The 14,895-nt window shown below is 41.2% G+C and overlaps 1 protein-coding gene across 1 annotated transcript in view; it reads left to right on the forward strand.

Annotated features, from left to right (window-relative positions):
- The first annotated feature begins 4,655 nt into the window (after positions 1-4,655).
- The window catches only part of LOC306825971 (copine-8-like), a 76,629-nt gene continuing 66,389 nt past the window's right edge, over positions 4,656-14,895 (forward strand). The window contains exon 1 of the mRNA XM_079346972.1: positions 4,656-5,009. Within this exon, the coding sequence (XP_079203098.1) occupies positions 4,927-5,009 (83 nt within the window). The 5' untranslated portion in view covers positions 4,656-4,926. The remainder of the gene's footprint in view (positions 5,010-14,895) is intronic.

The following is a 14,895-nucleotide window of genomic DNA, read 5'->3' on the forward strand; positions in this document are numbered from 1 at the left end:
AAAAAAATTTGTGTACAGATAAAAATGTGCATTTTTATTTTTTTTATTTTTTTTAAATCAAACAATTACTATTTCCCTCCAACATGTCTGCATTACTTTGTGGCACAGGAGAACATATACAAATACACTTCATTTACATTTTACTCTGTTTTGCCGCGACCTCTCGCATCATCCCTCCCTGCTCGGTGGGAGTGGGAGGCAGACGGTACTCGCATGAGGTTGAATGAAAAATGTATTTATGTTTTGGTTTTTTTTTTTAAATCAAACAATTACAGTTTTCCTCCAACATGTCTGCATTACGAACTGTACTTTATTTAAATTTTAACTATGTTTTGCCAGATTGCTGTTGGAGTTTTACAAACGCTCAACAAGTGTCATCCTTGTCCTCTCAAAGTGTAGTTAGACCAACTGTCTGTTGTATCTGAACTAACGTGTCTTGTTGATTTGGTTCAAAGGTTTTCCAAGAAGACAGATGTTAGTGTCCAGAAGAATTCTCCCGCAGCCATACTAAGAAACCCTCTGACTCTGAATGGGACTTCATACAGGTCAGTCTGCGCTCTTTCATTTCTCTCTCCACGTTTTGTTTTTCGATTGTCTGAGTATATATTGTTTATTTCTGATTGATTATGAATATGTAGTTTATTGTTGTTTGACAGAGCGACAGTGGAATAATGCTTCAGAGAGGAACAATGACGAGCCATACGACAGTCATCTCTCTTTTCAGCAGACCCAGATTCTAGTAGTTCACACAGGAGCTTGATTGTAAGAAAGAAAATTAAACACAATTTAGATGTTTTCCCTTATTGAGATCTACTGAAATTTAAATTTGGTTAATTTATTTGTGTGCTTTATTTGAATCTACTCAATTTAAACAGGTTATTCTTTAGCAACTAATTCGAGATATATTAACTCAACTTTTAACAAAGTTAGATTTAATGAATAATAATACGTGCAATCTGTTGCGTCAACTTTATTGAGCATTTCATGTGCATCTCTTTTTACCCAGTCCTTTGTTTGTGCTCTGCATAAGTCTTACCACACAATTACAATTTGCTCTCCTCGTGTATGTTCTGATTCTGAACAACCATTTCTTAAATCAGTTTTTCACCCTTTTTACTCACTATCCCACCATTTTTATTGGCGTAAACAAGACGTTAAAGCAGCAGTTCTTCACTGTTATTTTACTGTCTTACTAATAGTAGAAGACTCGACAAACAAATCTTTTAATTCCCCGACACGTTCGTTGGCTATAGATTCCCTTTGAGAGGAGAGACAGCCAAGACACCTGGGATTGTTTGTCTAGATTCACACATAAAAGGTGTGTAAATGCTAATGAGGATTGTAAACTTGCTTCTTCTTTTTTTTAAATATAAACACGACCAACCTTCTCCGGAACACGGTATTCTTGTCAACAAGTTAATCCACAAAGACAGTAATTAAATGTGCGAATATGACTGTTTTCACACTTGATTGGAATTTATAAAATCTTCCCTCTCAAGGCCTGAGGGAGAAGTTGCTTCCAACACATTTAGACTCATTCTCTCTGTTTCACCTGAAATAAAACTCTCAAAGAGGGACTGAGTTTGTGATGTAGCCGTCAGAAGACAAAAAAAAGAGACTTCACAGCGACCCACCATTTCGTCTTCATTTTCTGCAAAGATCTTTGAGTGAAATGGGAGTTAGATCATTTTGTGGTTCTTTTTATCTATAAAATTGCCAGGTGCTGAATCCAGGTGGAGATGAGGGGCTGGAGTGTAACTACACATCATTTTAGGCAGAAAATGACGAAGAAAGTCACATTCGGTTCTTTCATCCAAAAGGTGACTTGGAGAAAAGTGTCTGAAACTTCAATATGGACACAGACTGTGGTGCTATGTCGCATAGCTCTGTGACTAAACATCCAATGCTCTTAGCAGAATAACTCTGGTGATGTCCACATATTTTCTCTGAATATTCCAGGTGTGTACCTCATATAAAACAACTTCATGGGCTTACTGTATGTTACCAGGTTATTTTAATTTAGAAAGTAAGGTTTTTAAAACTGAATAATTTGATCTCAACACTAGAAATAAAAAAAAGGAGATTAATAACATCAAACATGATGGTCATAATTGCATTTTACATGATGTCACTGAAAATGACAAAGCGCTTGTTTACGCCGTAGCTTATTGCCTATAAATCCTAAAATATAATGTGATCGCCTTATCCACCTTAAGGTTTGTAAACCAGGTTTTGGTACGTCACTGTCTCTTGGATAGATTGCCATGAATTTTAAATCAACTTCTGTGACCCTCTGATATGTCATGAGAGGCCATAAACTGTACAAGGTGAGTGTAGTCATTACAGGGATACTTAAAGCATGCATTATTTCTGGAGGCTTGCAGGAGGAAACATCACTGGTTGCAGGTTGGTCGGGGTATGTTGTCACTATAGCTGCTATATAGGTCATAAATGCATACTACACCCTAACGTTTAGGCGGCTGTGGCTCAGTGGTTAGAGTTGTCGCCTCTTAATCGGAAGGTCATCCAAGATGGCGATGACCAAAATGCCAAACTTAAAAATAATTTACAGGACTTCACAAACCAATAATTGACATCCTTGCATTGGTTTCATCCAGCAGCATCTTTTTTCTCCTTGTATGTTTGGGTTCTACTTAGACTAGGACCAGTTTACAGTCCTTATCCTGTCAGGCTGGCTAAAGCACGTCACCTCCTGGCACAGAGCCGAGATGGTGTGCTTCCCGTTGGCGCCTCTCTTTTGAAGATCCAGCTGTCTCTGTTTGGATACATAAGTGCGATAATCAGCAAACATTTGCACGCTAACATGCTTAGCGAGCATAATAACGTGGTATATTGTAATGCTACACGAGCAGACGGTTGTCATGTAACATCTACAAATCACTAAAATAAAACTGTTGGTTAAACTATACCTATGTTCCAACACAATAAAAAACATTTGAATCTCTGTTCAGCAAATCCAGCAGGTGTTGGGCTCGTGGGGAGAACTGTACGTCTGTTCTTTCAGTGTAACTGAAGCTGACACACACGAGCCCATTTATAGCCCTCAGTTTCATGCTGGGCTGGTTAATGAACTTAGTTTTGCTCAGGTGGCCTTTGTCATGTGGCTTCAGTGTGACACCTCTATGACCATGTTAAATGTTATCAACATGGCCTATACGTGCGATAAGGAAAAATAAAAACTCTTATAATGTATGTGTTGTAAAAATTGCAGGCAAACAGAATGGTAATAATATATAATTACTTTTTAAAAATGTTTCTAAACTTGTGCAAGTGTAAGAAAGTTTACCTTCCATTTATCCTGCACACTCTTCTAACCACATTTCTTCACAACCACACGGATAACTCAATTAGCTCCCCAGTGTCAGAAAATTAATTTTTTGATGATGGCAGAGCCAAATTTAAGCTTTTATTACTATTTTCCTTCTCAGTGATCATAACACTTTAAATAATGGTTGTTAGGAAAATTAGGTTTTGGATAATTCATCCTCATCCAATGATTAGAGGAGCTCATGATATCAGCGCAAACAAGTAATTAACAGAACAGCTCATTTTTTTTGAACAGTAATTGTCAAACAGCTGCTGTGGAAAGAGATAATTTAATTGTTGCTGCGCAGGGCGTCTTCAGCCCTCGTCTTCCAGTCGCACACACAACAAACTGGATTAAAAAGCACAGGGGGGGAAAGCTGAAAGTTGTTGCTCTAAAGATGTCCTGGCCTCAGTGTGATTTTTTTGAATGCATAATGCACATCATTCCCAGTCAATAAATGTATGATTAACAACATGAACAAGAACTGGGGATGATTCCTTGATGTTCAAATTTGACTTCTCATAGTTTTTCCTTTTGAATTGGTATTTGAAACGTTCTTAAAATCAACTATCGTCCGGGCTTAATTCATTAATCAGACAATACAGTATCTTGCAGAATACAGTTTCAAAACATACTGACAGAAAGGCAGAACTGTTTGAAGGTCAATAGGTCAATTATAAATATGTCTCCATAGATTGATCAATACACACAGCACAATTAGGATATAGATATTTCAGAGCAATACAAGAACTCACTCATAGTCTGGGAAAGGATCAATGAGTCAGGCTTATTAGGCAAGGCAGGTTTGATTATATGCACCATTCATACAATAGTGCAACAATTACTCTACTGAAAAACCTTCAAGCCCAAAGTTCTCTCTGAAAGCCTGAAGCCAGCTCTTTGTCATCACCTATTGGAAGAAATTCAGACCTTGCAACTTGTCTTCACTGTGGAAGAAACAGCTTTAACTGGTCTTTATGTATTTATGCAGCAGACATCTGTTTTAAAGATTGTGTTTTATAGGCTATTCAAATCTTTTCTCCGTCCAACCCTCAACTTCAAGTGCATTTGAAGACAAATCTTAATTTAGCGATAAGCAAAATGTTTAACCCAAGTTAATCCAGTTCTATGCAGGCAACCCCTAAATCAGATATTCTTTATTTTTCGAAGACATATTTAATAAGAAATGCGAATTCCTCTGTGCTTGCTCTGTCCAGCCATTTGTTTCTCACAAGCAGATGCATAGTACACTCCCACTTTGTGTGTATGCCTCTCGGTGAGTGTGTGTGTGTGTGTTTGTGTCTCGGTATGTGTGTGCTCCCTCCCCTTCACACCGTCCTCTCTCCTCCGGAGCACCGAGGCGCACTGAGACGCGACTCTTGCGCGCTGCAGCTCCGCGTCCGCGCTTCTCTCTCTCCGCTGCTTTTTTTTTGCGCTCCAGGGAAACAAACGGTTCATTGTCCACTCTTTGCAAGGCTTTCTTGTTCGTTCATCCCTCTATTTCTTTCTCCCATTTGCTCATCTCCCATTTGTCCATCTCATGCCGCCGTTAAGGCGCTGGATTCGTGGCGCTTAGCGGTCGACCAGGCAGCAGCTCGATGAATATGGCGTGCATCGGGGACGCAGACCCTTTCACCGCTGCGATACCTGCCACTAAAGTTGAACTCACGGTTTCTTGTAGGTGAGTAAAAACTGTTGCTGGTTTCACACTCTGCTGGTGTTATACATACAATGCATGTTCTTGTGTGTTTTTAAATGAGCGTATTTGACCCTCAAGAAAGAGCCGCTGTTTAATGGATTAACCACAAACTAACCTGACGCTTGTTTTCTTACCAAATACACTTCACTGTCGTTGATCTAAACCCCTGATGAAAGCAGATCTCTCTTTGAATTACACCAGTGCTAGTTGAATGATGATGTGGGGACTTGGAGGGAGACACTGCTGATTTTGTGCGTCGGTTGGCAGCAGTTTGCCTTTGGATGATGGCCAGATGGAGGTCAGAGTTGACATGTCTTTACTCTACTGACACATCTCCCAGCTCTGATACAGCCAATTAAAGAAGCCTGTATTCCAGCAAATAGCCGCTGAAGTGCCTGGTATTAAATGTCCACAGTTGTATATTTCTTTCTCTGCATTTTCTGCATGGAGACAGGATGGAGAGTGAATGGACAGTGTGTGGAGATTTGATCAGTCTTATTGTTATAGTAGAGAGCTGTACTGTAGATGAGATAGACAGTCAGAGGTTGTGAAGGTGGGAGGCATAGTAGCCACTCCTATTTTAAGATGATGGATTTTTTTTTTCTGTGGGTTTGTCTTCATGGTAACTATCTGGCTCTATATCTTCCTATGCCTTCTTTGCATGCACAGTGATTAATAATGTAAGGGGTGAAAGATGAAGCTTAAAAAAAAGTCTTTGCACCTCTGCTCCTTGATCGTACAGAAAAGCATCAGTGTATATAGGAACTATTTATCACATAGTCTGTTTTCATTTAAAGGACTGCCTGATGTATTTTTACAATAATTAATATGATTACATTCATCACTGATTCAACTTTGGAGACATTTCTTGATTATTGGATGTGTCGCTTTGTTTGTAAAAGAAATGAAAATGTTTCCAAATGACTCACTTTGTCCAACCAAGAGCGAATAACTGACAGGTATTTTAAATAAAACTGAGAAAAGCTGCAAATCATCACAAGAGTAAAGCTGGAAGAAGAAGATCTTTGGGAACAAGTAAAGATTAGAGAACGAACACTGGATAGATTTCTTTACTCGTTAATAACTGAAAGATAATTCATTAGCCTGTTAAAGCAGCGCTAACCCTGATAATATCATCATTGATCTCATGATTGTAACAAGGTATGATGTTCTGACCTATTCCATGAAGGTTGACGTATTTATTCAAGTTATTGGATATTTGAAAATAAATAAAATGTATTTGACTGTAAAACTGTGTGTTGTCAAACATGGTCACAGACAAGACAAAGATTCTAGTGTGCCACTTTTCCACTGACCTCAAATGTGATTTTATTTTGCGCTGTGGTCTGAGATAAAAGCCTGATAATGGCTCGCCAGAAGACGTCAGGCTGGTAATGACCTTAACTGTTCAAAGATCAGAGCCTTTGAAGATGTTTCCTCCAGAACGAGGAAGAGACCAGTGGAACAAAATAATTGTTCTTTTGAAATCAAATGGAATAAAAGCTCCTTCTTTTGGAAAAGAATTACGAGTCATTTCTTTCAAAATAATTTATTTTCGTGCATTAAAACGCTGTGTTTGTAAGCTGCAGTCCATGTGAATGGGCATGTAGGACAAACTCGAAGCTGTATGGATGGAGGGGCGGTGTTGTGACAATCTGCAGTAACATTTCTTTTCATGGTTGGAGTGGAGTTTGGAGTCATCGGACCAGCGAGTTGTGCATCCTGTCGGTCTTTGATTCTGGGGGAGAACAAGTGACCTGTCGTGGTCAAAAAGATAAAAGCCATCGCTCACGAAAAGCAAAAAAATCTAGAGTAGCAGCCATGATTTTCTGTTTGTAATTTGGATCCTTGCATCTTTGGATACATCATGTCATCATGTCCAGCTTTCTTGCTCTCATGCTCACCTGTCCTGACATCAACAGCCAGCCTGACTCGTGCACACAAACATCTTTCTGCAGAAACAAAGCGCCCATCTCGTCAGACGATTTCCATAGGTGTTCCATTGTGACTCCGAGTGTTTCCAGAGATGACTGCAGAGCGACAGGAGCGCCGTTTCCATCGAGACATTTTACGTTTTATGCTTTTAATCTTGTAAAATACTCTTACGAAGCCTCGATTGTTATGCTTAGAAGAGGCAGATGTCTCATTGACGGCTATCTCATCACCTCCAGGGATGAGACTATATTTTCTCTTTAATGTTGGTTTTAAAAAAAAAAAAAATGTTTTACATGAGGGCGAAGCGATGCTCGCTGCCTGTTAAACGACTAGTTTTCATCCAGGGAAAGTGGGTCATAAGATCCCGTAAGTCGTTTTTTTAAAGAGCATCTTAAGATGAAATCTTTTTACACCTGTTGTGAGGGGTAAAAACTCAGCCTGTGGAAACAGCAGCCGGATCTCTGCACAACGCGCTGGAGAAGCTGTGTCAAGTTTTTGTATCTCGTCTTAGAGGTGTCATATTTATGACAAAAACCATGCTCTTAGTACTGGAAGTGACGGGATTAAAAGACGAGTATTTACCAGGCAGGAAGGGTGTGAGGAAATGCGCCAGCAGTTTGAACATGAAGGATTCTTCACCCATTACTGGGGACTAAAACGCAGCATACTGCCTCCACTGTCTCCATGATTATAAACACTGTCTTATTCTTTTTGGTGTATAATCATAAAACGGTTGTTTTCAGCTACATCATCATATTAAATAATCACATTCAATCAACGTTTTTCCGTCCAATATAATTTAAGAAAAGGAGACTAATCTTAATTTCTGAAATTTGGCGCCATCAAATCTTTACCAAATTTGCATAAAAAAGAACTCGAACCCCGACGATGAAACAGTCGATTTATTCTTCTCATTTTGTGCTGAGAGGTGTTACTGACCACCCTTCTAGTTGAAAGAGCTGCCTTTGGATAGCAGCTCAGTTGGTATTGCTCTCTCTATCAACATTTCTGTATTTTGTTGGTACTTCTTCTTTAAAATGGTTTTTGGTATTTCAACTTTCTGACTTGCTCGACTTGTTGCCGTTCAAATGTAGCTCGGGGCTACGTGACTGTGACCTGAGAGAGTATAAATTAGAGACTGAGTGAAAGAATTAAGAAACATTATCTCTACGTCGATGTACGGACACAGACAATAAAATAATATTATGATACGACAAAGTAATAGACAGAGTCACTCTGCATCCTGGGTATCTAAAGCGAGTGGTACTGCTTCTAGTCCCTGATGGACACACCAGTGTTAATCTATTTAATTTGATCTTTTTTTTTTTAAAGCTAAAACAGCGATGGATCATTTTTGAAGCAGCATGTGGATGGATGGTGTTATTTTCCCTTTTTGGTGTTTTCGCCTGTTGGCAAACCTACTGAAGCATTCAATCTAGATAGATCCCATCCTTCAATAAAAGGCCTCCTTCACTCAATAAATCCGAACCATCTCCACTCTCATCACGTGTGAAGTCAAGCAGGAGCACTGACAGATTGATTAACTCCGGTCCAATATTGTCCATCAGTGAGAGGAAAATCCCTCCAGTGTGCCGCTGCAGCGCTCGGCTGTTTGACTGATGAGCACCTATCAGTCCTCATCAAACGGCCTTGATGATCCACGCGCCGTACAAACAGAGATGCAGTCAATCTCCTTGTGTGGATGGTAAACAGTGAACCATGCAGGCTCTCGGAGCGCCTCTGACAGTGTTTGTGCACAAAGATGTCGGCGTTCACATGTGTGGCTGTCATAGGATCTGAGTGGTCCACAGCCAAAGAGATAGCTGTGACCTTTTGGCACAAAAGGTAGGAAGTGTGTCCCGTCGAAGAATTGACATGTTGGGATGTGGCTGTATTGAAGTCGGACGCTGACCTGCTGAGAGGCCGGTCGATGTGTCACAGCCGATGTTGCACTTTCCACAAAGAAGGTGAAGAAAGAGACACAGAGTTGTTGGAGCAGAGAAAGAATCCTGTGTGCATTTTTCTGATATTTCAGAAACAGCCGACTGCACCGCATTAGTGAGCGGCGAGTCAGTCAGCTATTCATTCGAAGAAGATTAAGACATCGACAAATAATCTTTAGGGTCAGATGTCGTGAAAATGGCAAAATATACCTGTCAAGTTTAGTTGAAACATTCACTAGTTGTAGTAGTTTCCTTGTGTGTGTGTCATTGTTAAATCATTGGAGTCATCGTTTGCATTTTTAGATGAGCAGCTGGACAAAATTACTATCGAGGGATTTACAATGTATATCCAATCAGTATGAGCCTATGAGATCTATTTTTATACACCATAAAGCAGAAAAAAAAAGAAACCGGCTAAGTTTTGAGCAAGTTTTTGTTTTTTCCTTTTGTTTTTATTAAGTATTTTTGTGTTCCTGCAATTGGGTCCTCTTCCCTGATTTTTCAACGCGTGAAGTGTGACACACTTTTTGAGTTCCTATTTCTAGATTTGAGTGAAAATCCTTTTGTCTCGTAATCACTTTTCTCTGCTTGTATTGGTGTTTGTCCGATGTGAACGTTCGCTGGCAACTAGCCGTGGTTGTGGTCGGTGCTGATGGCAGATTCTGCAGAGTTCTGTCTGACGGCGAGTGAAGTCCCACTGTTGCTGCATGGTGCCAACTATGTAAACATCGTCTTCAAATCGAACAGCCTCCAGAGTACGACCGCTCCAAAGGCTTATTACGATATTTCACACCAGAGATTTCAAACTGTGAGGGGAGGCTCGTCACGGGGGGGCGGGGGGGGGGGCCGTTAAAGAGGGAGAACTGGTGAGAGGAGACGAGAGGCAAAGACGCTGCTCAGGAGAAATTGCGAGCTGAACGTGGATGTGTAAAACAGTACTGAGAGTTTATAGTTTGAGGGGGGGGGGGGTGAGGTTAAAATGACACCCCATTGTGTTCCAAGTGTGTCCTTTAGAGAGTCTTCACTCTGAACACACCGATGTGATACGATCGTTCTTTAGACGAGTGTGACTTCCACTTCCCTGAGATATCATTATCTCTGATGCCCATCGCTGATAATTGCTTTGTTAAAGATGCTCCACTCCAGAATCATCACAGGTCATGTTTTCTTCAGTCTCAAAGTGATCCACTGAAAGCTGTTTAAGAGGATCCATTGCAAACCCCTGCTGTGAGCTAATTTAGCCAGATAACACAAAGTTTAAAAAACTGTCAACTCCAACAGGATGAAGCCAAGCTGGAGCGGTTTGCTCAAGGAAATGAGGGTAACCTCTGAATCTACTTTAAACGTGTTTTTGGTTATTGCCAGCAGGCGATGACTCGACATGATGCTAAATGAGAAGTATCGGAAAAAGATTTATTAATATTTGTCTTCAGCATCCTCTTATACTCACGGGATTGTGTTAACCCAATATTTTACATTTTCTTAACACTGATGAGAAATGAGGACGTTTCCTAATTAAGCCTGTCCAACATTTTGACAGATTAGATTAGACTGTAGCAGGTATGTCGCGTTGCCATTGGTTCGTATCCGACCTCGGCCCTTTGCTGCATGTCGTTCCCAGCTGCAAAACATTTTCTGTCTCTTTTCAGCTGTCCTAGCTAATATTGGCAAAAAGGGCCCCCCCCAAAAAATACATAAAGGTGTGAAAATCCTGCACTAAATGGCAATGAGTCCAATCGAATGACACACAGTCACAACGTTTGCATGGTTGGGTTCAGGACAGACTCGGGCTCGGGAAGCTGCTTTCGCCTCGATCTCTAGCACACCTGCTCGCTCTCTCTCTCTCTCTCTCTCTCTCTCTCTCTCTCTCTCTCTCTTCCCAACACACATGGGCAGGTGGGCAGCGAGATGGGGAGAGACTGTCTGACAACAGACCGATGAACCCAATTCTACGGACGGAGAGACTGTATGAAGATGCCGGTTTAAGATGAACTACACGTAGATAAGAGTGTGCACGGCTACCTCAGGATTCCCGCATGGCAATCCTTGCAACATTCAAAATGCTTCAGTGTTTAGTCGCACTACCATATTGCACAGCTCAAGGCCTCAAAACGCCCACGAATCAAAGGGTGGCATCACAGAGCATCCGTCCATCTCCTTTATACGATCTATAATTGCAGCCCACAGCTAACCCACCCGCTAGGTGTGATGTTTAAACTCGACATGTTTCGGGCTGAAAACAATGGATGTAAATGTTGACGTTGTTGTCGAGTGCTGGTTGTTGATTGGCAACATGTTGAAGGTGTGAAGAGATAAACAGGGTGAAGTGACTGTCGAGGTTTTGCTGTACAGGAAGGTGTTGTTTTTTTAGGAACTAATCACACATCAAATCTTACTGAATAATAATAATGTGTAATTATGATTTTTTTTTTTTTTCCCTTTAAACTGAAAAACACGGTTTACTAATGAAGCCGACAGGAGCACAGAGGAGACTTGATTATCTTGCAAGAAAAGTAGTTTAAAACTTGAAGCAGAAATGACCCAAGTTACAGGACAAATAGGACAAAGTGAAGCATTTATTTTCTGTTGAATGCTTCACATCAAGGTTGAACATTTAACACAACATTTCTTGAAAAGTATTCTATGACTCTTTTCCCCCTTTTAGATTCTTGGCTTGCTGCTTTCTTTCAGTTAGTGGTTGAGTCATTTTTCACGTGATCATTGGACCTAAATGATTTTAAAACAACAGTTGTGTCATGAGGGAGATTCTACACTGTGGCTGAGCTCGCTGTTATAATAAGCTGTGAAAACAGTCCTCCAGGTACAGCTTGTTTATGCAATTCATCACTTTCTTGTCTGGGATGTTATTCTCAATATTTCTTTCTATATTTATTGTTTCATATTTTTCCACCTGACAGCAATTTGTCTTGTTAATTACCAGGTAGTCGGCTTTTAACTTGAACTGAAGCGTCACAACTCCACGTTCAGTGCAGCTTTCACTTTAATTGGACTTAAAGGATCTCCCGTGTCCCCTCTACTTCACCTCTCCAGTTTTGCTTCACATTTTTTTTGCCCTGCTGCCTCAAATGTACGTCTAGTTTTTTTTTTTTCAATTCCTTCGTTGTCTCTGTGCAAAAGAGCAATGAGCGTAAAACCAACAGATCAAGTCGGTCACATGTGAGGGGGGGGTCCAAACCGCAGGAGGTCCAGCGAGGGTCATGCTGAGTGGCTGCCTTAATGAGTTTTTGAAGGAGTAATTTTACCCTAATTAAGACACCAGCCGCCAGCCTAACCACCGCTGCTGCGCCTGGTTAGCTCAGAGAGCCGGCATGGCTCCATCACATTACTAACCATCTCACCTCCTGCCCCCTCTGCTCCTCTGCTTTCATCTTCTGCATATGCACTCTCCTTCTTCTCTCTGATTGCAGTGGACAGATTGGAAAATAGTCAGTTGATTGGCAGTGTTTGAAGCCTTTCTACTGAGCACATTGTCATTTTAATTCAGGGTTTTCTTTTGATTCGAAATGACGCAGTCACATCATAATTTTTTATTATCTAATTGCATTTAATTTGCAGTTCTCTTTTTTTTTATTCACATATGCTACATAACGATGTCTGAGTAAGAATGCTCACAAAATATGCATCAAAAACTACTGCTTCCTGTTTTGCTCTGAACCTTGGAGAAGGTTTCAAAACTTGACATGATGAATCCATAAAACCTGCACGTCGTGTCAGGGACAACACCCATTGGCTTCTTCTACAACAGGTGTTGGCAAACAATGATGGCCACCATATTGAAAACGTATGACTCAAACATTTAATTTTTTTCAATTCATGAGTCTTTGTGATCGACTGCAGCTCCTCAAATCATGCAGCAAGTGTTTTGATGACTTGATGGATTTTAAGAAGCAATGAAAAAATAACTGAAGTAGTTTCATGACAAAGAAGAAAGTCTGATTGTCTGTGATGGGGAAGGAAAATCTGTTAATTGTCGTACTGAAGGAGTTTGGCTCCCAGTGTTGTTGTGAAATTAGTTTTGTTAAAAATTGTTTTTCGATTGTTTTTCCTATAATTTCTCTTCTTTATGATGTTGGAGGAGTGCTGATGTTGTGGCTTTCTCTCATTGAATCAGGATTCCTTTAGTTCATTATTGAACTAAAGGAACACACCACACATTACACACACACACACACACACACACACACACACACACACACACACACACACACACACTTGGGTTTGTGAAAATCGTTACGGAGTTAAAGAGTGTCTCAGGTGCTTCAAAGGTTGATTGATCAGAGCAGCTCAGAGTTTCTTCAGACTCGATTGACCTTATCGATCTGCTGTTATCCTCTCGGCAGGACAAGCTTGTGCCTGCACCTTTGTTTACCGAGGGGACCTCTTCATTACACCGTTCTGAGCAACACAGACCACTGCTTCTGCACTAACAGAAAGCAAACCCTCCATTTGGCTGCAGGGCTAAATGTCAACCTAATGGGCTTAGGTGAAGTTATGTGATGGGAGCGTCCGCCCACGCTGCAATCTGGACCTCAGTGACTCCAGGAAGCAGAAAGGAGCGGAGGGTTTTTCTTGCTGAGAAGGTTCTTTTTTTCTCCTTGTGGTCATGTGGAGTTAAGTGAACCGAGGCCGGTACTACAGTAACCCTGGTGGGGTTTAATGCTTCCAAGCCCACCATGGTTAGCCAGGCTAAAGAAGTGTATCCATTTAAAAGCATACAGTGAGGGGGGGGGGGGGGGGGGGGGGGGGGGGGGGGGGGGGGGGGGGGAGTTATTAATGGCTGTGTCACAAAGTTGATTCTCAAAAGATAGGGAGGGTATGAGAAAATGTAATCTCAGGAAAAAATAGGGGACAACCATTGTGGTCTGGAACAGTGTATGAATCCCACAATGCATTATGCAAGGCGCTCGACAAAAGGACAATTTTCTCAGCTGATAGGTTTCACTTTATTCAATGTGTGTGCTTCCACCGGCTCCGTCTTCTGCTCTGGCATCCAGAGCCCGGCACAGCAGATATGCAAGGCTTTTATTTTTGCCGGATGCCGGAGCATGGCGCATCAATTTAGCACACAAAAGATCCAGCAAGACAGGAAGTCAGACACCGATGCAACATTAAAAGATCTGGTTCATTTTCAGAATAAAACACTCTGTTTTGACGGTTAAGAGAAATAACCATACACGTGTTTGTTTAAGTGTTTATAAGGATTATTTAGAGTTTTAGAGCACAGACATCGTGTAATTTTGTGCTGTTGTGAGTAAATCTGTTTAATTGCCGCGGGAATTCCTCTGTCTCAGCACCCATCGGCCGCGTTCTCCATGCCGATGGGTGCCGACGGACGAGGGTGCAAGGAACCGTGACGCACCGGAGCGGACACGCAATGTGCACCGACCTGGTGGAATTGAGGGGTGACGGTGCGTTCAAATGCATTACTCCTTCAAACGTGAGTGGAGAGGGGTTGGAGGTGTGTCGCTGGAGGAGAGCGGAGGCGTGGCCAAACAGTTTGTTTTGGTTTCACGCTGGTGCTCAAGGGCGACATCTACTGCATCAAAAAGTTGCACATTCTTCCCTCAAGAACTCAAATTTTATTGACACTGCAAAAAGCTTTGAAAAGATCGGTTAACGTTCATTTGAAACTGAAATGAAAATACGATCAGATAATGTTCTCAGGCAGGCGACCGTTGATCGAGTCTGTGCCATGTGGTTAAAAGCTCAGAAAGATAGAAGGAAGACTTTTCACCTTATATACATTTGCACTGTCATATAGTGCGGATGTTAATGGAAACCAAAGACTCCCTGTGGTACCTCTCTCTCTCTCTCTCTCTCTCTCTCTTTAATCCTTTGCATTAGGCCCTTTTACCCATTAATTAGTTGGATTTGCTCAAAGCAAACAAAAGAGAATATTCTTGTCACGACACAAGCAGGCTAAGCTGTTTTCGTCTTTGCTTGCTTGGCATCACATTGTGCTGAAATGG

The sequence above is a fragment of the Symphodus melops genome (assembly GCF_947650265.1).
Source record: "Symphodus melops genome assembly, chromosome: 6".
NCBI lineage: Eukaryota > Metazoa > Chordata > Actinopteri > Labriformes > Labridae > Symphodus > Symphodus melops.